Source organism: Poromitra crassiceps (assembly GCF_964638095.1).
Source record: "Poromitra crassiceps genome assembly, chromosome: 1".
In the NCBI taxonomy this organism is placed as follows: Eukaryota; Metazoa; Chordata; class Actinopteri; order Beryciformes; family Melamphaidae; genus Poromitra; species Poromitra crassiceps.
Window position 1 is genome coordinate 37,134,621 of NC_139623.1, and position 24,000 is coordinate 37,158,620.

The 24,000-nt window shown below is 42.3% G+C and overlaps 1 protein-coding gene across 1 annotated transcript in view; it reads right to left on the minus strand.

Moving 5' to 3' along the window:
- Positions 1 to 24,000, minus strand: part of col14a1a (collagen, type XIV, alpha 1a) — a gene marked incomplete at both ends in the record, with an annotated part of 230,950 nt that overhangs the window by 27,582 nt on the left and 179,368 nt on the right. The window contains 3 exons of the mRNA XM_083636760.1: positions 8,609 to 8,662; positions 10,657 to 10,752; positions 18,616 to 18,669. Coding sequence (XP_083492886.1) covers positions 8,609 to 8,662; positions 10,657 to 10,752; positions 18,616 to 18,669 — 204 coding nt within the window. The remainder of the gene's footprint in view (positions 1 to 8,608; positions 8,663 to 10,656; positions 10,753 to 18,615; positions 18,670 to 24,000) is intronic.

Below are 24,000 nucleotides of genomic sequence, written 5' to 3' on the forward strand. Positions count from 1 at the left end.
TTGATCCAACTGGAGGAAAATGGGAAAGCCATTACACCAAGAAAGTATAAAACAATAAATACATGAGGATAAAAACAGCAAGAGAACACAGCGCTCGCCCCATAACATCAAACCTTAATCATCGGGACATGATTATCAGCCTCAGCATAACAACACAATTATCTTTACAGCTGCGTCTTCCATTTTCTGTTCATCTGCCTCAGCACAAACACCTATCCAATACAGTAAATACAACCATCTTCATATGTAGACTTATTATAAAGAGCCTGGCAACTGCTGGCGCAAAATACATCTTAACCCTTTTTAAGGAACATCTCAGCATTACTACCTAACTACTAAATCCACTGCTAAAGTCATTAGACACCTGCAAAAGGTTACCATCATAATGCAGTATAGTCATTGAAGCAATTTGAAGGAAGCCTTCAGATGGTGATCATTTAAGCAATAGGTCACGACAGGCCGTGGTATATGCTTATTATACCACACCTAAGGGTGTGGTATAACAAGCATATCTCATGGTCTGAAGTGATCTATTGCTTTTATAAAATGGTTACCAAGTATGGAAATACTTGGTAATAAAATTATTATTATTATTATTATTATTATTATTACTAGTGCAGTGCCCGTTCCCCCATGCATCACCCCGTGGGCGCTCCCCCCCTCCCGCACACACACTGCACTCTGTCAGGTCCCCCTAAGCGCAAGTTTGAAGTCGATCCAACAAATGGTTCTCGAGATACGCGAAGGACAGACATACAGACAGTCCTGGAATAAGTCCAAATCGCATGAAATGCGGCACCGCACTCCATCGGGGTTCGAACAGCGCACTCCCCAAGTTTGAAGTCAATCGGACAAATGTTTCTCGAGATAAACCACTTTTTGTGTTGCCAGTAGGTGGCGCTGTGCCAAATTGCACAAAATGCAGCACTGTTCTATGTCAGGTTCCCAGCAGCGCACTCCCCAAGTTTGAAGTCAATTGCACGAAAATAGGGCACTGCACTGCACAATAGGGCACACTCCCAAAGTTTGAACTCGATCCGACCAACGATTCTCGATGGCATGCAGCAGATGATGCTCATCCATAAGCAGTAGGGGTGCACCGATCGATCGGCAAGCAATCTGTATCGGCCGATTTTGACCTCAAATATGCGATCGGCTGATTGCCGATATTTCGGCTGATTGCCGATATTTTTTTATATTATTATTATTATTATTATTATTATTATTATTTTTTTTTTATTTTTTTTTTTTTTTATTATTATTATTTTTTTAAAGCCCTATCACTAATCAGGCTTTCCAACGATATAAAATACAATGCCAATTGGTATTATTAAAGGGGAGAAATAATCGACCAAAATAACGTTTCCAAACTTTTTTTGAGGAGTTTATGTCGGTCGATGATTGGTTGGGCAGATATTTCCCATAGGCGATCGGCAATCGGTGATCGGTGGCAAAAAACGTGATCGGTGCACCCCTAATAAGCAGTGGTGGAAATGGCCAGGTTTTACTCTGGGAACCCTACTTACACAGGATGGGGCTTCCCGGAAGTGGCGTGGCCCTAGAGCAGGGGCACTCAATTAAAATTCAAAGAGGTCCAGTTAGAGAAAATTTCCTCAAGCAAAGGTCCGGAACATTGTAACGTAGCTTGCGTTATGATTCAGTGCCATTGAACTCAATGATTGAAGTAGCCTAATGGTACGTCTGTATGTAGTCAACAACTGACTGTTAAATCAAAAATAAACATCAACAATGCTTATTTACAGTTTTCATATTTAACTGGATTAAGTATACATAAATAGCCTACTATAATAAATAAATGTTCTTTTCTCATTTCAAGTAAAATAATGCATAAAAAATAACATACAACAGAGTGCTTTGGAAAAATGTGCATCTTAAAATGAAGTGCTTTAATTTAAGAGAAATAGGTTTCCCCTTTTCTTCACTCCATTTCACATTTAACACTCTCAGCCAACAAACAACCTTTTCTCTTGAGAGAAGTGAGCTCCCTGTCTGTCTGTCTGTCGATCAATGCAAGTGCAATGCAAACCTCGCATGCTGTAGCGTTGGGCAGTGAGTGTGCCCTGGTGTGTGTATGTGTTTGCTCATGTGTGGCGCTTCCATAGACCAATCAGGATCGCACCGCACTTCACACGAGACATACTGGTTTTGATCTGCCCGTAAGAACAATGAATGGACATGTAAGAGTGGTTTCTTTTGAGCACACAATGTGAAATTACTATCTCTCGCCTCGCCTCCCCTCCGTCCGTGTCACTCTCGCAGCACCACTGAGAAGCAACAGGGAGAATCGATTCGCTTATTTGATTGGCCGAGTAGCATCACATGTGATGATTTACAGCGCATGCATTGGTCTGTGAGCTTCATGGCAGATAAACCAGTATTACCGTAAAGACTATAAAAGCATGTGCCGGTTAAAATAGAAACGGTCCGTGAAAATGTAAGTTATCAATGATTTGTAGGTTATAGGGCTCGGTCCGGATAGGACGGCGTCTCGGTCCGGATGCGGACCGGAGTCCGGACTTTGAGGATCGCCGCCCTAGAGGATATTATTTCTGAATGCGTGACTCATTAGCCTACCATTATAGCCACGTAAAAATCTCTTAGAAATCTCACTTAACTAAGATCACTGAGCTCTACTTATTATTTCCCCTTGATTTTATTCATGACAGACTTGAATATCAATGCTGCTTATTCAGCTTACAAATACATGCTCTCCTAAATTCTCTGCTGCTTTCATGCTGCCCTCTCTCCAATGTTTACCCCCTCATTCTCGACCAATCATTGTCAACGACTCTACTTAGAGCACCATTCACTCTTAACGACTGTACTCACAGCAGTGTTTACTCTTCTCACTTAGCCCAGATCAGCCAGGGCTTGAAGAAGCACACGCTTGATTGAACACAAATGTATTAATATTGAACGTGTTTCGCGTCCGAATTGCACGAAAACAGGGCACTGCACTCCGTCGGGTCGCCATCAGCTCACTCCCCGAGTTTGAAGTCGATCCGACCAACGGTTCTCCAGATTTGCGAAGGACAGAGAGAGAGACAAAGAGACAGACCGATGCTATCATCATTATAGTATAGATAGATTATTATTATTACTAGTGCAGTGCCCGTTCCCCCATGCACCACGCCGTGGGCGCTCCCCCCCCCGCACACACACTGCACTCTGTCAGGTCCCCCTAAGCGCACTCCCCAAGTTTGAAAGTCGATCCGACAAACAGACAGTCCTGGAATAAGTCCAAATTGCATGAAATGCGGCACCGCACTCCATCGGGGTCCCATCGGGGGGCTCCATCGGGGTCCATCGCACTCCCCAAGTCTGAAGTCAATCGGACAAATGTTTCTCGAAATAAACTGCTTTTTGTGTTGCCAGTAGGTGGCGCTATGTCAAATTGCAAAAAATTCAGCGCTACACTACTTTGAGTTCCCAGGAGCACACTCCCCAAGTTTGAAGTCAATCGGATGAACAGTTCTCAAGATAAACCACTTTTTGTGTTGCCAGTAGGTGTTCTATGTCAGGTTCCCAGCAGCGCACTCCCAAAGTTTGAAGTCGATCAGATGAATGGCTATCGAGATAAACTGCTTTTTGTGTTGCCAGTAGGTGGCGCTATGCCAGATTGCACGGAATTCAGCTCCCTGCACTCCGTTGAGTCCCCCTAAGCGCACTCCCTGAGGGAGAAAATACATAATAATAAAAAAATAATAGTGCTTCTTTAACGCTGTCTATGGGAGCTGTCTCTCAAAATTTGCATGGAGCGCTTTTGCAGTGTCAGCTCCACATGGGTTTGACTGCAGCTGAATCTAATTGTAAGAAGTTCCAAATCAGGATATTTATTCATTCATCTTCTAGACCTGATTATTCCTATTCAGTGGCAGTGCTGCATGGTAGGCAGATAAATACCCTCGTCAGGTCACCAGCCCATCACAAGGCCAACACATACACGCGACCAGCAGTTCCCAAACTTTTCCAACTCATGGCTCAAAAATGAAAATAAAAATAAAAATGTCAGCATCTGACTACAAACAGTACGGAGGCCACATAATGTTTTCTCAGAGCATCTTTTTATTTTAATGATAAAATGAGCTGTCCTTCAGCACCACACTCTGAAATCTGAAACTAAAAGTGAAGGGCTATCTGCAATAGCCTAGCAGGCACTAGGACCATGCAGCTGCCCCATCTTCCAGCGACCGGCCCAGTAGTAAGTATACTGAGTGACACTGGGCCGGCCCAATCACATACCTGTATGTTATGTTTAAGTGCAGCCCTTATTACTTGAAATGAGAATGTGATATTACTCTAAATCTGGCTTCAAACAGCCAATATTTTAGAAAAACATTCGTAAAAAAAATTGCTGTGACCTTAGGCCTGAGAATCTGGGCCTGTACAGAATGTGTCCCCTCCACCTTTGAAATGAAAGCTACGTCCATGCTCTGGCTAACATGTTTTGATGATTGATTTGAGTTCTATGGACCTTTCATAAACATTAGCTCCTGTGCTTTTTTGCCACAGGGCCAAATCCAAGATGGCCGCTGGCGCCAACTTGAAACAAATTTATTTGGAACCAGAGCACCTAGAATCATGTATGAAGACACTTTTCCAGAGATGGGAAAAGTACACACATTCTTAAAAGGACTGGTAAAAGTACTGATTCAACTTGTTTACTCAAAAGTAAAAAATTACAGGCTCTGAAATGTGGGGTCATGCCTATGTTCCCCGGGTTCTATGTTCCCCGCTCCTGCTAAAAAGGGTTCTATGTTCCCCGGGTCCTATGTTCCCCGCTCCCGAAAAAGGGTCCTATGTTCCCCGGGTCCTATGTTCCCCGCTCCCGAAAAAGGGTCCTATGTTCCCCGGGTCCTATGTTCCCCACTTGTATGCGTAAAGTCGGTGAGTGCAAACCGCAGTATCTCGAGGTTGTGAGACTGCATTGACAGACTGCATGAGGGAAAGCTCGAGTCTATAGGCTCAGATATATGCACACATTTCAGATGTTGGTGTCACTGGTCACTAGGGATGGGAATTGATAAGATTTTAGCGATTCCGATTCCATTTTCGATTCTGCTTATCGATCCGATTCCTTATCGATTCTCTTATCGATTCTCATTGGGCAAGGGAAAAAAAAGACTACAAACGGGTTTATTAACATTAATTTTCTTTTATATTATTATTATTATATTTATGAATTATTATTCAGCTCTGAGATCAGATTGCTCTTTTCAATCCCATACCAAGCAGGGATCAGTGTCTGTTAAACTGGCTCTGTTTGGGGGTTTGTATTTTGCGAGCATCTTTGTCATCTCCCTATAGAAAATATATAGTAGGAATGAATGAAACAGAACTAGTGGTTAGAATTATGACAACATGCAACTTTGACATTTTACTTTAGCTGGCATGTCAGACAAACTAGTCACTGCTCGGACGGTGACATTTGTTTACCCTCGCCTCGGTCATTTTACTCTTCCCTGCCTGGGTGAATGGAGGGGCTAGAGGTGCACAAGAAGTACTCGCTGCAGCCTCTGACCTAGAGCGACTACCAGCCGACAGGGTCTGGAGGAGTTTACTCTCCATTATAAACAGATGACGCGCTAACGTTAGCCGCGCTGCTGTTAGCCACATCGTCACTCCGTAGCACATCAAAAACGTGATATTCCTCCAAAATGATTGCATGCTGTGTGGACAAATGTTTCTGCATATTGCTAGTATTTCCCCCCTTTGACGAAATAGAGGTTTTGCAAGCATTGCAAGTGGCACTGTGGTCATCGTTTTGCTTCTGCCTAGACGCCATGGTGGCTGCGGTCTGTAAACAAACCAAGGCTGCGTTGCGTGCGTGTCGCAGCGTGTGACGTCATCGCGCATGGAATCGATAGTGGAATTGTTAAGGATTTTGGCTAACGATTCCAAGGAATTGATCCACTGGGACCCGGTTCTCAACAAGAACCGGTTCTCGATTCCCATCCCTACTGGTCACTGGTCGGATGACGATCTTCTGCATGTTTTTAGTGGGGGGTTATGTAAGGAGGAACCCCCTGAGGGGTACGGGGAGAACATGCAAACTCCACACAGAAAGGCCCTTTCGACGAGATAGCCCACCTGGGCAGTAGGCACTGAAGATATGGGGGGGTCACAACTCCAGCGCCCACAGCGTCCCAGGTGGGAATCGAACCCAGGACCTTCGAGCTGTGAGGCGACAGCGCTTACCACTGCACCACCGTACCCCACGTCTACCTGGACTCCCTGGGTTATCAGGTAGGCCACACAGGGTAGCGGGACTCCGCCTGGCCCAGCCCCAGCCATCTGCAACAGTAGCCCACACTCCTCACATCGATCCGCCTTCTGAAGCAGTCTTCCTGCAGCAGGGTCCTCAGTTTGTCCAGGTCTCCTGCCTTGGTGACACCGTATATCGGCCTGTCATTATGGCCTGCTTGAGCAGCCATTCCTTCTGCTCTGTCAGTACATCACCGTCTCAAACGGAAGGCTTCATGAAGGGTGAAACTGTTAGAGTGACATCACTGATGACATCACAATTGCTCGAGTGACATCACTGATGACATCACAATTGCTCGAGTGACATCACATCACTCACTGATGACATCACTATCGTCAACATCACTGATGACATCACAATTGCTCAAGTTACATTACTGTTAACATCATCAGTGATTTATGACATCACTAAATCAACAGGCTGAGCCATCTAGAACTGTACATCTAGATTTATGACCTCATCACTCTTTGACATCATCAGCCACACCTTATTAGACTCCGTGTCTTGTTTTGGATGTGTGTATTCCCGCTATTGAAATTCTGTGTCACTGTTGCCTAACAACAGTTCCCCCCCCCTATTTTTTCGGTTATTACAAAGCTAAGAACAAATAAAACACTAGGCAGAAACAACCCATTGTGGACAGCAGCCACACCAGCAGGATTCTGCAATATGCTACGCACAATATGGATGATACAGGTCTCTTTCTCTTTCAGGTCTATCTCTCTTTCTCTACCCCTCTCTCTCTTTGCACTTTCTCTACACTCACCCCTCTCTCTCTATGCACTTTCTCTACACTCACCCCTCTCTCTCTCTGTTTTCCAACAGTTTAGCAAATATTTTCCTTTGCCCATCAGATTGACGGTTTTGGCCATTTTGGGGTATATGCGTTTCGGTTGATAAACATTTTTAGTATGCATTGAAATGCATATTTATAGCCTAGGATTTTGTCCCAAGGATGAATGAATTACAAAGAAAATGATCGTATATTGACCCAATTCGAATTTGTAGCCTATCTTTAATTACAATAGCAGGTTCTGTGGTTGTCAATTAACTAATAGCCTAACTTTTCACTTTCATTAGAATTAAAATTAGGGTCCTGATGTTTATTATTAGTATATTACCTATCCTAACATTAAATATCCATTTATTCTTAGATTTTATATTGATTATTGAAAGTATATGCAGATAATGTATGGCAGTCCGAATGACTGCTATGGGCGTTCTAGTAGTTATAGAATTCCGGGAGTTTGAGTGTTAATTTAAAAAAAAATCCTACATATAGCAGCTGTAAATACATAATTAGACTGTCACCAAAATTAATTTAACAATGATATATTAATGAGAAAATCTGCCATTTAGCACTTACAAACATAATAAAATAAATTTCCTCCAGGTACAGAGTTATTAAAACATTGCCCCCATGTCCTTCCAGTTGTCCACAGCTCCAGGTGGAATGCCATTCAATTAATTCAGAATGAACTCTCTGATTGGTTCACTGCCCAATAATGGAGACACTGTAATGATTATTCACATCTGATGATTCAATTAAACTGCTGTGTGTCTGTGTCCATGTGCGCACGTGTGTGTGTGTCCATGTGCATGTGTGCACACACACACACACACACACACACACACACACACACACACACACACACACACACACACACACACACACACAGACAGACACACACACACACACACACAATACACACAGTCCACCATGAAGCTATCTCTCTCTTCATTGTTCTCTCCTCCTCAGTGCATAATGACTGAAGCTAAGAAACACCTTCTGTACCGCGACCATCACAACTGATGTGAATACAAAATGAATGTGACACAGCAGATTTTGTTTTATAACATGTAATGGCTCTTGACCTTTAGAACACACAAGTATGCTAGGTACTGTGCAGATACTGCTGTTTGCATAAGTGAATCGGCGTTGCCTGGTAATACAATATAGTGTTCAGTTCTCTCATTCAAGACACAGTGGGAGAAATGACTGTGAACGTCACCGTGTTGTGTAATGCAGGGGATCATATCTCTCCCAGCATACACACATATCACCATTGTGTCTCAAAGCATTTTTCTCCTTGAGTAAATCTGACCATACGAGGAAACTGGAAGTGCACTCAGAGAGACACACACACACACACACACACACACACACACACACACACACACACACACACACACACACAGACAGACAGACAGACAGACAGACAGACACAGAGACAGACAGACAGACAGACAGACAGACAGACAGACAGACAGACAGACGACTCCTTAACAGAGGTAAAGATGCAGCAGTGATTTTTGTCTTACCATGGGTCCTGGCAGACCGGTCTCTCCACTGTCTCCCTTCTCTCCAGGAGCCCCCTGCAAAACAAATGGACACTGTCATTTCAACTGAGCTGGACCTGCGGTCACACAGATAGCTACCAAAGCAATGGAAACATTTAATTTGTAATAAGATGCAGGGCCACCACAGGCCCTCAGAACAGCTTCAGCGTGCCTTGGCAGAGAACCTGCAACTGTCCCTCTGAGGGAGGTGTCAACGTTTCTTAATTTATTTTGGCACTTTTCTTGACAGCTCAATACTAAGTCCATTCCTAATTGCACATCATGTGATCTCGCTGCACACAGGTGGGAGCGAAATGGCAAACAACACACAATGTCTGTGTTTTTATAATCTAATGTAGCAGTCATGCTTGGTAGTAATTTGGTTCTGTCTGTATTTTGGTCCCAGATATGGTTCTGGTACCGGTTCTTGTACACTTCATCATGAACAAATATTATGACTAAATATTCCTACAGTTCTTTGTGTTTAGAGGGTTATTTTAATTTCTCATTTTCGTATTAGTGAAATGTCCTTGATGTGGGGTTGAAATACTGCTGAGGAAATATATTCTGTGAAACTATGATAAAGTTCACGTAGTTTTGCACCGAGACTCTTTCAGTAGACATACAGGGCCCTATTCTCCCACAAGCCTTCGGCGCTAAAACGGGCCTTAAACGCAAAAAAACGTGCCTTGCGCCTGTTTTGGGACGATATCAATATGGCTTTACGCTGCCAAATGCGCTTTAGGCCGAATGGGCGTGGCGCAGTCCCAGAATGGGCCAAAGTGGGCGTGTCGGCCTTAAATCTCGGCGTACTGATATCTTCGCACCTGCCGTAAATTTAGCGCTTTGCGCCTTTGAAAACCAGGCCTATTCAGTGCGCCAGTGCTCTTCTGCCTCTCCCCTGTCACCCTTCTCTGTCTCTCTCTGAAACCAGGCCTATTCAGTGCGCCAGTGCTCTTCTGCCTCTTCTCTGTCACCCTTCTCTCTCTCTCTCTGACTCCCTCGCTTAGACAGGCACAACACACTTCCCATCCCATATAGGAAAAATAAGTTGTAAGTTGTCTGGCCTGTCCCAGCATGCATTGTGCTTCTCCATTTCGCTACTAAATAGCAACCAAATGAGGCGAAATAGATATAAAAGGTCGATCTAAATTAATGTGTAATGGTAACACAACCTGCAATTGTACACATTTCAATATTGGACCAAATGAAACATCGAAATGAATACACCACCCTATGTGAAACATATATGTCCTCCTGGGCCTATATATATCTCTTGTCGATTTAACGTGATTTAGATAAGTGACAGCGGAACGCGCTGCGGAACGCTTTCTACTGTCATGTGCTATACTGTGATGTCCGCTCCAATAACTTGGCCCTACTTCACATTTAGTTTTACAATAACCCTAACACATTTATGCAATGACTTTACATAATGTAGGGTATATTTATGTGCATCATTCTACCTGCAGCAGGGGAGAGAAAACGATATCGTTCTGGACAAACTTTCACCAATATAAAATTAATCTCATCATATAGGGATAGGCTATATTTTTCTATCCGATGCATTTAGAACATTCTTTTCACTTTGATCTTGCTATAGTGTAGCGTATTTACATGCTTGCAGTATTTAAACTGCAGTTAGATTGGTTTGAGAAGCATAATAATATGGAATAATAGCCTATAATGGAGACAGACAGACTGGATGAAGGGAGGGGGGGGGGGGGGGCAGAGCGTTTGGCTTTCGTCTGGTTTTGCGGGACCACTGGAATTGGAGCTAAAAAGGCAAGCGTGCGATTCGTTTATTGCAGTTATCCAATGAGCATGACGGTGCATAATTTTACGCTTAAAAGGCGTGGTTGTAATGCTTTGGCTGCGTGTAGCGCCAGCACGACGATATCAAGTGCGCTGGTCCACGCCCACTGATTTGCGCTGCGCCAGGCGCTCGGCCTAGAAACAGCGCCGATGCAACGATAGGGGGCACAGTACATGGAGTAGACAAACACGAGCCTACAGACACACCGTCTTACCGGGGGCCCCTGTATAGAGAGTCCGCTAGGACCCTGAGGACCAGGGGGTCCTTGGGGTCCAGGAGGGCCACTCTCTCCCGCTGGTCCTTGGGGTCCCTGTGAGGACAAAACAACAAATCATTCAGTGAGGACTCCACTTGTGACTTTTAAACACCATCACATATTGATGACTTTCAGAGATAGCAATGTACAAATCTCATACCAACCTTGTCAATCCATCTGTACTAATAATACTGAGGAGAAAATATAGCAAACAGACATATTGTGACAAAAACAACTCTCAAATGATTGGTTTTAGGTGGGAAGGATGAGTAATATCAATTTACTTCCAAGAAAGCTACAAGATAAAACGATTAAATCTAAAAGATAAACATGGTAGATGTAGTAGATGTAGTAGATGTAGATCTAGTTTCTTATTTTCTGAACCAGACAAAGAAAAGAGCAGGTGTCTGGTTGTCACATTCAACCTCCATTAAACGTGAACCAGCCAGCCAATTTCAAAAGAACGTTGCAGAAAACAGATGGACACACCTCCATAGCCTCGGGGGCCACGCTTAATCAACGCACACAACAATCAAGTTGAAACTAGGAACCCGGGTAACCTCCATTACCACAAGCTTCAGGGCAGTTTCTATAATCAGATCAACTCCAGGAAACAGCTTTAGACATTTGTCCATCCATCTCTAATCAGCTTGTGCCAGTATGGCAGCTCATTTCAGCCATGTGTAGAGTGGAAGCAGGACTTCCTGCACACTTCCTCTTCCTCCTTCACGCCGCTGATTCCCTGCACCTGCAGCTCATTGGCTCAGCAGCAGCAGCCAAAGTAACTTTCACTCCTGCAGTATTTATTGTGTTATTGTTCAGCTGTACTGTGTGTGTATGTATGTATGTATGTATGTATGTATGTATGTATGTATTTATATATTTATTTATTTATTTATTGTGTTACTGTTCAGCAAAACTTGTATGTATGTATTTATTTATTGTGTTACTGTTCAGCTGTACTGTATGTATGTTTCTTATTTATTGTGTTACTGTTCAGCTGTACTGTATGTATGTATTTATTTATTGTGTTACTGTCCAGCTGTACTGTATGTATGTATTTATTGTGTTACTGTTCAGCTGTACTGTATGTATGTATTTATTGTGTTACTGTTCAGCTGTACTGTATGTATGTATTTATTGTGTTACTGTTCAACTGTACTGTATATATGTATTTATTGTGTTACTGTTCAGCTGTACTGTATGCATGTATTTATTGTTATATTTATTTATTTATTTATTGTGTTACTGTTCAGCAAAACTTGTATGTATGTATTTATTTATTGTGTTACTGTTCAGCTGTACTGTATGTATGTTTCTTATTTATTGTGTTACTGTTCAGCTGTACTGTATGTATGTATTTATTGTGTTACTGTTCAGCTGTACTGTATGTATGTATTTATTGTGTTACTGTTCAGCTGTACTGTATGTATGTATTTATTGTGTTACTGTTCAGCTGTACTGTATGTATGTATTTATTGTGTTACTGTTCAACTGTACTGTATATATGTATTTATTGTGTTACTGTTCAGCTGTACTGTATGTATGCATTTATTGTGTTACTGTTCAGCTGTACTGTATATATGTATTTATTGTGTTACTGTTCAGCTGTACTGTATATATGATTTATTGTGTTACTGTTCAGCTGTACTGTATGATTTATTGTGTTACTGTTCAGCTGTACTGTATATATGATTTATTGTGTTACTGTTCAGCTGTACTGTATATATGATTTATTGTGTTACTGTTCAGCTGTACTGTATGTATGTATTTATTTATTGTGTTACTGTTCAGCTGTACTGTATATATGATTTATTGTGTTACTGTTCAGCTGTACTGTATATATGATTTATTGTGTTACTGTTCAGCTGTACTGTATATATGTATTTATTGTGTTACTGTTCAGAGTACTGTATGTATGTATTTATTTATTGTGATACTGTTCAGCTGTACTGTATATATGATTTATTGTGTTACTGTTCAGCTGTACTGTATATATGTATTTATTTATTGTGATACTGTTCAGCTGTACTGTATATATGATTTATTGTGCTACTGTTCAGCTGTACTGAATATATGTATTTATTGTGTTACTGTTCAGCTGTACTGTATATATGATTTATTGTGTTACTGTTCAGCTGTACTGTATGTATGTATTTATTTATTGTGATACTGTTCAGCTGTACTGTATGTATGATTTATTGTGTTACTGTTCAGCTGTACTGTATATATGATTTATTGTGTTACTGTTCAGCTGTACTGTATATATGTATTTATTGTGTTACTGTTCAGCTGTACTGTATATATGATTTATTGTGTTACTGTTCAGCTGTACTGTATATATGATTTATTGTGTTACTGTTCAGCTGTACTGTATATATGATTTATTGTGTTACTGTTCAGCTGTACTGTATATATGATTTATTGTGTTACTGTTCAGCTGTACTGTATGTATGTATTTATTTATTGTGATACTGTTCAGCTGTACTGTATGTATGATTTATTGTGTTACTGTTCAGCTGTACTGTATATATGATTTATTGTGTTACTGTTCAGCTGTACTGTATATATGTATTTATTGTGTTACTGTTCAGCTGTACTGTATATATGATTTATTGTGTTACTGTTCAGCTGTACTGTATATATGATTTATTGTGTTACTGTTCAGCTGTACTGTATATATGATTTATTGTGTTACTGTTCAGCTGTACTGTATATATGTATTTATTGTGTTACTGTTCAGCTGTACTGTATGTATGTATTTATTTATTGTGTTACTGTTCAGCAGTACTGTATATATGATTTATTGTGTTACTGTTCAGCTGTACTGTATATATGATTTATTGTGTTACTGATCAACTGTACTGTATGTACAGTATGTATTTATTGTGCTACTGTTCAGCTGTACTGTATGTATGTATTTATTGTGTTACTGTTCAGCTGTACTGTATATATGATTTATTGTGTTACTGTTCAGCTGTACTGTATATATGATTTATTGTGTTACTGTTCAGCTGTACTGTATATATGATTTATTGTGTTACTGTTCAGCTGTACTGTATGTATGTATTTATTTATTCTGATACTGTTCAGCTGTACTGTATGTATGTATTTATTGTGTTACTTAGGGCTGGCACGGATCAGAAAACCCACGGATCGGATCGCGTGACGGATTTTGAGCCACGGATCACAGATTTTTCGGATCAGCAAAAAAATATATATATCAGATTTTTTCTCTCAAAATTAGATTTTCGATTTGATTTTTTTAATACTATTATACTTCTCTAACCTTTTGTTGCCTTGCACAGCTCAAAAATATTTTTTTCTCATAAGTGACACAATGTATGCTTTTACTCTGAAGGCAGAACAACCCAACTTCCTGTTTTAGGTGGCACTGCTATGCCTAACTTCGTGGCTGTTGCTTGGTAACAACCTGCAGTCACTTGACACGGGTACAGACCAGACCAGGTGAGTCTGGAAATATAACGTTGATGCTACGTTAAGCTACTCAGTGGCCCCACGTGTTGTTTTGTTGTTATGTGTCCTAAGGCAACATTTCACCGTCCGGTGATAATGTGTTCATGAAAATTGTGCGCGCGCGCGTGTGTGTTGTGGCTCTCGTTATCTGACTTGTGCAGCCCGCAACACGCTGATCGCATTCCTGTGCTTTTTCAGAGGTGTTGAAATAAGTTTGTGTGACACTGTCTTTAGTAGCCACTAGCCACAGCCTTCAGAGATACTTTACAGCGGCGACAAGGGATGAGGAAGCTCACTTGTGCTTGCCATGATTATGCCTGTCTGTGTCTGGCTGCGCTACAGGCGTTCGCATACACTAACGTTAAACGTTAAATGAAACGAAAGGGGGGGGGGGGTCCGCGGACCATTGACGTTCCGAACCGCGTTCCGGTTTCTTCTTTTTTTTCGTGCGTCAATTTTGGACGAAAAACGGACTCTGTGTGCAAAGACTTTTACTTTCTTGACTGACAACCCTGCAGCCCCGGCACCACGAGCGGGCACTAGGGGGCCGTGTCCGCTCACTTCTCCACTGTGCCTGCCCACTTCCATGAGAGGGAATTTGCATATTTCCCCCAGCATGCCTTGTTGATTTCAAACTTTTGACATGAAAGTAACCAAATTAAATGAGTGGTGGGTGGAAATAATCATTAGCCTATTCTTAGTTAAACATGCAGTTTTGAAACATTCAATAAAGACAAATTAAAAATAAGACTATGACTCGACACCCTAAGTGACACACACATGTTATGAGAGTGGCATATATACCCATTACATCAATATGTGTCCGTGCTGCGGAGTGAGGTGACTACAGCAGCACAGCTCGGGGGTCAGGAACTCTCTGATAACCAGAGCCTGGTCCCTCCAACATCCACGCAGGAACTCTCTGATAACCAGAGCCTGGTCCCTCCAACATCCACGCAGGAACTCTCTGATAATCAGAGCCTGGTCCCTCCACCATCAGCGCATGTCAACTCGCCTAAATGGTCCCTAGTCATTAAGCAGCGACGGGGGCCGAGGGATCCCGCTGACGGGCGGGGCATTAACTCTAACCGGCGAGATAAGCCCAAACTGAGGAGGTGAAAACCTATTGTTGGAACGAGTGCGCAAGGGAACATTAGAGTCATCAAGACGAAGCTGGCGAGTGTCTTTGCAACCAAGTTTGCACCGGACCTTGATGCAGAGTCGCTGGCAAGCTATCTTGGTGATAATCTTGGGGCCGTAAAGTTAACTGTGAACGTATAGTGACTGTGGGCAATCGTTATAGCTCCTTTAAAGTGAGTGCAGAGTGTAATGATGTTGCAGAGATGCACTGTATATCCCTGATCTCTGGCCTGAAGGCTCTGTGGTCAGGCGATATTATGAACCTCGCAAGAAGGGTGCTGTGGGTGCCAACTTAACCCCGCCCCCCTCTGCTGATGGTGGAAATGCACAGAATGGGGCTTCGCCTAATCTATAAGTTATGCAGGTTGGCTCTTAGAACTGTCGGGGGCTGCGTCTAGGCTGCAGAGCTGGGGATAGGGCTCGACACATAGCTGTTGACAATTTGCTGTTAAAATGTGACATTCTCTGCCTGCAAGAGACTTTCCTCTCCAAACAAGACCTGGGCCTCTTGAACTCTTTTAATTCCAACTTTCATGGTGTTGGCGAGTCAACGACTGACCTGTCTATGGGAATAGTGCGGGGGAGGATAGCGGGAGGTGTCGCTATCCTCTGGCACATAAAGCTGGACTCAGTGATCAGTGTTATCAGGCTTGAAGTGGACTGGTGTATTGCTGTGAGGTATAAGTCCAACAACAAGGAGTTTATTGTCCTTAACGTGTACACTCGGTATGAGTGTCTGGACAACGAGGATGATTACCTTAACAAACTTGCTTTTATTAACTGTTTTATACAGGATAACCTCTGTACTTGTGTCTATGTGGTTGGTGATTGGAATGCTGACATCTCTGATAGAAGCTCCCGATTTGCCAGGCACTTGACCCAATTTTGTAATGATAGTGTACTCACTATATCCAGCCAAGTGCTTTTGCCAGCTGACAGCTTTTCTTATATTAGTGAAGCCTGGAACACCACATCCTGGCTGGATCACTGACTACGTTTACATGCACACAATATTCCACTATTATTCGGAAAATGACAATATTCTGAATTTGATAAGGGTCATGTAAACAGCATATTCAAGTTGCATTTTCTGAATTTGCCCTTTTTCCCAATTTAGCATTTTCCGATTAAGACATCTGGGTTATTCCAGTATTATTCGGGTTTTCGGAGGATTCTTTGATCATGTATACAGCGCATTCGGAATATGCGTCTCAATCAGGGTTTTTACCGCAGTTTGCGACGCATGTTGCCTGTTTGTGGTCAACTGATGTGTGCTAGAAAGCGCTAGAACACTCGATGTAATCATAATAATCCATCATCTCTGGCATGCAAAAAGAAAAGCCGACATTTCTGATCGGGAGGAGATGAGAAACATCGATTTAAAGAGAGAGAGAGAGTAGCCTATAGTGCCCAGTGCCCACGGAAGTCCACAATGCTTGCGAGCCTGCGAGGTAATAACGTAGGCTACTAACCTACATTTTATGAAAGACTTGGATGCGCAACACCAAACTTTCCAGCAGCAAGCTCCTGAAATGGACCAAGTGATGCTCGTAAGAATAGTGCTGCTCTGTTTATTCTCAACAGAAAAACTCTGCGGCTCCGCCTACCTGCATCTCTCTCTCTCCCCCCCTCCCAAACATGTCGGGGAGGGCGAGCTACGGCTGCATGTAAACGGGAATATTAGTGGATTATTCATTTAGTCGGAATATTGTCATTTTCCGAATATGGGCAAAAAGCGGAATATTGTGTGCATGTAAACGTAGTCACTGTTTGCTCAGCTGATGCCCATGCCAATCTGCGCTCTATGGAGATAGTGTATGAGGCATCCATGAGTGATCATATACCTTTTATTTGTTATATTGAGTTAGACAGTCTCCCTGAGATGACCCGGGAGGTCAACGACAGCTCTAGGGCCAACTAGACTGGTCTAAACTCTCAGGTGAGGATGTCCTATTTTATTATGGGAAAACTGAGGCTCTTTTGAATCATGTGTTTTTACCATATGATGCTATCCTGTGTTCGGATGTTAACTGTAAAGATACAGCTCACCACCATGATCTCTGTGTTATGTATGATGCCATTGTTGGAACACTGTGTGAGGCCAGTAGCCCCTATTTTACTTATACTAATTGTAAAACAGGCAAGCCAGGTTGGAATAAACATGTAGCCACCCATTTTGCTGCAGCTAGGGAGGCCTTTAGTCAGTGGGTAATGGCAGGCAGGCCCAGGCAGGGTCCTGCTCTGGACCACAGAAAGAACACTCATGCTAGATACAAAGCTGCTATTCAGTATACAACCAAACATGAACAACTCATGAGAGCAGACTCAATGGCTGAGAAGCTCCTTAGCTGTAATGTCACTGGCTTCTGGAATGAGGTGAAGGCCTTGAACCGAGGCAGTACGCTGCTACCGGGCACGATTGAGGGAGTCTCTGGTGCTTCACGCAATGTTAGAAAAGCTTTGAAAACACGTTTCTAGAGCTAGTATCATTTGAATAGACCCTTTTCACAGCCGCCATGTTGTGTCTAAAAGGCAGGATAAACGCAGACACAACCAACTCCCTAATTAGGGCCCCAGCACTGGAACACCTAAATGGAAGTTGGAAACCCTGTTTTGGCACACCTGTGTTTATCCTGCCTTGTAGACACAAAATGGCCACCGTGAAAAGGGTCTATTATGGTAACTTGTTTCCAAGAACACCAGGCTGAGTTGCACTGACCGCCACTGCTGGATGGTTTGGAACAGACTGCCACAGTCAAATTACAGCAGATGCAATCTGTACAATAAATCTTCCATGGATATTCCAATATTGTATATTAAAGACAGAATACTATTTGGACAAAACAGTGGCAATCACGGCCTGCCTTAGAGCCAAGTCCAAAAGGAAGGTGAGGTGGTTTTTGGGTTAGGCAGACTACTTGTGGCTTTTCCTGCCTCCTTTTTTCGTTTTCCAGACCAAACTCCTCTCCTTTTATCTTCCGGACCAAAGGGTTGAACGGAGGATCGGGGGCCGTTCTGTCCCAGGAGGTAGGGGTGTGGACCAACATATGAGCAGGATGCACTGTCAACATCAATCCTACAGCACCAGTGGGAAACAGTGTTTAGCCATCCAGTGGGCGGTCCACACCCTCCGTTATTACGTCCTGGGGTGCTGCTAGTTCACCACCTCCGCTCGGATCACCCGCCCCTGCAGTGGCTCCACCAGATGAAAGATGTCAGATCGACACGATTTGAGAATCATTAGAGTTTTGACATAAGAAGAAAGGGTCCGTAGAAGTTAAGTGTGTTTAAATTACTGACCGTCACTCCTGGCTCTCCTCTGTCTCCTCTGGCTCCCCTGATGCCCGGGCCGCCCTGCAACACAGACCAAACGACACGGTATCACAGTCAACCTGGACATAATCAATGTCTGCAAAGTGTCTCCCTGTCCTGTCTTCTGCACTGTATCACAGTCAACCTGGACATAATCGATGTCTTCAAAGTCTCTCCCTGTCCTGTCCTCTGGACTGTATCACAGTCAACCTGGACATAATTGATGTGTGCAATGTGTCTCCCTGTCCTGTCTTCTGCACTGTATCACAGTCAACCTGGACATAATCCATGTTTGCAGTGTCCCCCTCTCCTCTGCACTGTATCTGACTGCATCTATAAGTACAGCTGATGCAGCCAGCAGGGCTATGGGAACTGTGAACATAGGGCTTGACTTTTCTAGCCCCAGGATTTAACAGGGGAAAAGCTACATACACATCTGCTAGTCATTGGCCCATCTGCGACATGTCCTCTTCCTGTGTTTGCTTTAATAGGTCCCTCCTGGGAATGAGGGGGTGGCTAGGTGGTTCCTATATGGCCAGAGGGGACAGGAAGGATGGTCGCAGGGAGGAGGTGGAGGAGGAGGAAGAGGGATAATAGAGGAGACGCACAGATGTGATGAAAGCACAGAAAAAGTCGATCCTATAGGGATGCTCTCTTTTCTGTATTTTCCTTCCAGTGTATCTGTCTGGATTGCTGACTAGGTGAAAATAAGAAGACAAAAAGGAAGAAAAAACAAGAATCTAAGTACAGAACAGCCCACATTTATTGCTACTCACCATAAATGCTGATGAAAGAAACTCATGAATTACAGCCATCAAAATGTTTTTATTGCACTCAAATGTAATGTATTTGTTGTCCTTGTCTTGCATGTGCACTTATTTATGGTTTTAAACATCGTAATCACTTAACGTTTTAGCTGTTTGATGCCAAAGGCACATTTTCCTTTTTCACTGAAGGGATAACACACTTGTATTTTGAACAGCGTGGGCACACTTCAAATTGAAAGTTGATGATGGCAAGATAATGTCATGTTTTCCTTAATGCTAGATTGATTGCTGACTGATTTTCATTATTGAGCTGAGTCTGTGCTAACTCAGTGAGCACAGACTAGCTTTACAATGCAATTCAACTGTTGCCATCAATATTATTTCAGACATGTTGCACTTTTACCACTCAAAGCTTCGTGGTGAAACAGGCAAAGACACAAATCTGATAATGAAGCCAATAACCAATATCTCATGAAAAAAGCATGCATGTTTGCTGGATGGTGATAATAAGTGTAGAGCTGGTTATTGTGGAATTCAAAATGATCTCCATTAGCCTATATGGCCCTTGATGCCATAAATATTGTCTTGTGTGTAAATGCACAAATACGTGCATTTGATTCAGTGTGTGCAACAACTTTTGCAGGACGGTTTTGTGCTGAATCTCAAATTTAATGATCAACTACTCTTCTTGGCTTTCCAGTTAATTTTCATATCAGAATTGTGCTTTACGGATCCCCATGAATGCAGAGATTTAATCTGTTTGATCCGTGCTTCTTGCTTTATCGCAGAGTGTGAGCAACTTTGCAGCAGCACCACAACACATTCTATAAACAGCCAGTGTTACAGTGAAACTTTGTTTTCACACTCTGCTAGGATTCTGAACATTTTCTTGTCTGTGGGAAGCTTACCTTCCACAGGGGATACAATACATTTATTGCGCTAACAACCATTACAATGTGTTAACAAGGGGAATGGCATTCCCGTCTCATCCTCCATCAAATCCCCCACTGACCATAGCATCCAGTTTCAGCACAGCAGTGATTTCTACATTAAGCCATTCATCTACGTCCATCTGCTGCAGTTAAAATGTGATTTAAAAACCCCAGAGAGAGACTCAGCCACAGAGAGGGAGCTATCACGAGATAAAAACAAGAAGAGCCTCAGTGCATGGGGATGGAGTGGGAGACATAAAATAGAGAGAAAAAATACAATGAAAGAGGGGAAGTCTAAGCTGTATGATGCTACTGTCCTCTGGTATGGAGAGAGTGAGAGGCAGAGAGAAAGAGAGAGAGAGAGAGAGAGAGAGAGAGAGAGCAGCTCTGCATACTGCAAAAACATATTCCATATTAACAAATCGTTAGAGTTAGGCTTACATTTGTTTCTGTGAAACAATCTGCTAATGGAGTGAGATACTAAAGCCACTTTTCACCATGTCATCAACACCATTTCACCATTTTCAATAATACCGCTAAGTGTCAAAATCTTGAACTTATGGCTCCATTTGTATTAATATCATTCTTGAAGCAGTTGACTTGCACTGGAAACAAGTGAAATTATCTCACCCGAATTGCAGAATCTTTTAACTTGTTTTTTAGGAAGGAAGGAGTATTAAGTAGGTGGTAAGCTCGGGCTTGGACAGAGGAAGCCGCAGAGTGATACTGAAAGCTGTAGTTCCTCAAAGGGCCACTTGAGGCTGGCTCCAAAAGCGAGTCAATCCCCATAGACCCCCATGTTAAAATGTCCATCTTTACAACAGGATTAAACATGTTTACAGCCAAAACACGGGTTTGGTCTATATAGCTAACTAGGCATCTCGCGCGTGTAGCCTATAGGCTCGCCAGCTGTGCGGGCTTGTCCGCCCTGCGGCTCGTCCAGCTGGCCCTCCAGCTCGCATACACATCGCCCGCCCTGCAGCTCGACCGCTGTGCGGGCTCACTTGATCTTATGACATCACCAGAGGTGGAAAGAGTACTGACAAATCCTACTCAAGTATACGTATTGTTACTTTAGTGAAAAGTACTCAAAGTACTCGAGTAAAAGTACATTTCGATTGGTTAAAGGTTAGGTTCTCTGCTCGAACCCGACCCGGCCCATGAGTCAGGGCCAGGTGGGGCTGGAATTTCCCCTCTTCCTCGGACCCGGGCCGGGCTCGTGGTCAGATATAAGGCCCTTTCTTTTTCTTTCTTTATAATTAGGGTAATATTTGGTGTGATAAAAATAATGTTATATGTACATTGTAACCTTAGAACCTTATAAATCACTGTATTAATCATGAGATTGAACAGACAACACAGATATACTTTAGATAAACAGTCAACTTACTAAGATAATTTCGGGTTCGGGCCGGGCACTGCTCAGACAGAATGTGCACGGGCTCGGGTCGGGGTTGTTTTTTTGGGATTAATGTAAGCTCTAATTTGGCGTTACTTCAAAAAAGTTTTATATTTTAATGATGTACCCCAATACATTTCACACATCTAACACATTACTACCTAAGCTGTCCCTGTCTTTGTCTGCCTTGTCTTTCATACTGAACAGCTCTTCAGATGCAGTCCCAATGTTACTGTGCTATTTTCATAGTGCGGTGTGCAAAACAAAAATGTATATAAAAATACTCAAATAGAATATCTATTATTAAAATTACTCAAGTAAGAGTAAAAGTATAGCATTATAAAAATACTTAAAAGGTACAAATCCTCAAAAAAAGTACTTGAGTCAAGGCCAAGTTTGGCCCACACTCTGTTTTGGCCCGCCATGGACTGAAAAAATCTGCAGCCAATATTACAGTCTTTCAGCGGATGTGGCGGACTCATTTTCAAAGCTAGCATGATTATACTTATACCGTATGAAACTAGAAGACCTATCGAATCCATTGGTACCAGCCATGTGACCATGTGAACCTAGCTTGTCAGGAAGGGGGCTAAATAACGCTCCAAATTTTAGCTAAATTTTGGCAAGGGAAAAACTGGTATGGCCATTTTCAAAGGGGTCCCTCGAAGTAACATTATTCTTAACCCTGTTTTTAATCCTTTTCTACCACACATTAAACTATGGAAGCGTTACATTGACGACAGTTTTCTGCTCTGGTCTGGGTCCACGTCTGAATTGACGGCCTTTCATACATTCTTAAATGAAAGTAGTGAGTATCTGAAATTTACTGTGTCTTCTGATCCTTTTCAGATGAATTTCCTTGATATTATGATTATTAAAACAAATGGTAAATTGATCACAGACTTGTATAGAAAGCCCACTGATTGCAAATTGTTACTCCATGCTGACAGCTACCATCCAACCCCTCTTAAGAAGGGCATTCCTATTGGCCAGTTCAAACGCATTCGCAGAATCTGTAGCACAGACGATTCCTTTAATTTACATTCTTTAGACCTTGAGTCACGTTTTAGACAGAGAGGTTATCCTGATCAATGGATTCAACCAGCGTCAGATAAATTTCGTGTTTGCTCTCAGGTTGATTGTCTCACTACCAGGGAGAAAAAAGTAAGAGACGAACGTCTGAACTGTATGGTCCAATATTCTCCTCTTGGCTGTCAGTTTGAAAAGACAATCAAAAAAGACTGGCATATTTTAAGTTCTGACTCCTCTCTTAACAATGTATTTGCAATTCCCCCCCGTGTTGTGTATAAGAGACCTCCTAATTTAAAGAATTTACTGGTCAGGTCACACCTGCGACAGCCGGCACCTTCCCATTTTTTGACCGAGATCCCTGATGGTAACTACAAATGTGGTAGATGTGCTCAGTGTAACTTCACTTACAAATGTCATACCTTCAACCACCCTATCACTGGTAAACGTTTTAAAATTAAAGGTATCATAAGTTGCTCGACCTCTAATATTATCTATATGATTAAATGTATTTGTGGCTTGGCCTATATCGGCAAATCATTGAGACCTCTGAAGACCAGAATCTCTGAGCATAGGAGTGATGGAGGATTTCAAAAACGCAGGATTTCAAAAACCCTGTACAGTAGCTGTACATTTTTTTCAAGCACAACATTGTATCTCCTCCTTGAAATATATTGGTATTGAACATGTCAAGGTTCCGCCTAGAGGTGGCGATATCAACTCCCTTCTTCTTAGGAGGGAGGCATTTTGGATCTCAACTTTAGACACGGTCAACAGGGGGCTGAATGAGTCATTTGACATTAGGGCATTCTTATAGCTGTCTGTTTTTGCTTCCTTATATGTATATATCTGTGTATGTAAGTATATCACCTTTACAGTCTTTAAGTACAGTCTGATCAACATACTCAGTTGGTACATTTAATCTGGGACCTTTCTCCCTCTTATTGACCCCTTTTCTTAAATTAATTTTAACTTTATTAAGATAATTTTTGTTACCTTTTGTCCAACGCATATTTGTTCTCCTCTACACACTGTTGATTCTTTTTTGCTGTCCCTGATCTCAGTGTAGGTAATCCTGACCATGGTCTAGAGACTGTGGGCCTCTCTTTTTTCTTATGTAATTCTACCTGGTGCTTGTTGGTGGTTATACTGTGTTGTCATGACTATTAGTGTTTTTGCACACCTCATGGCTAATGAGAAACCTCCTTGAGGCCAGTATCCAGAATACTAGTCTCATTTTATAACT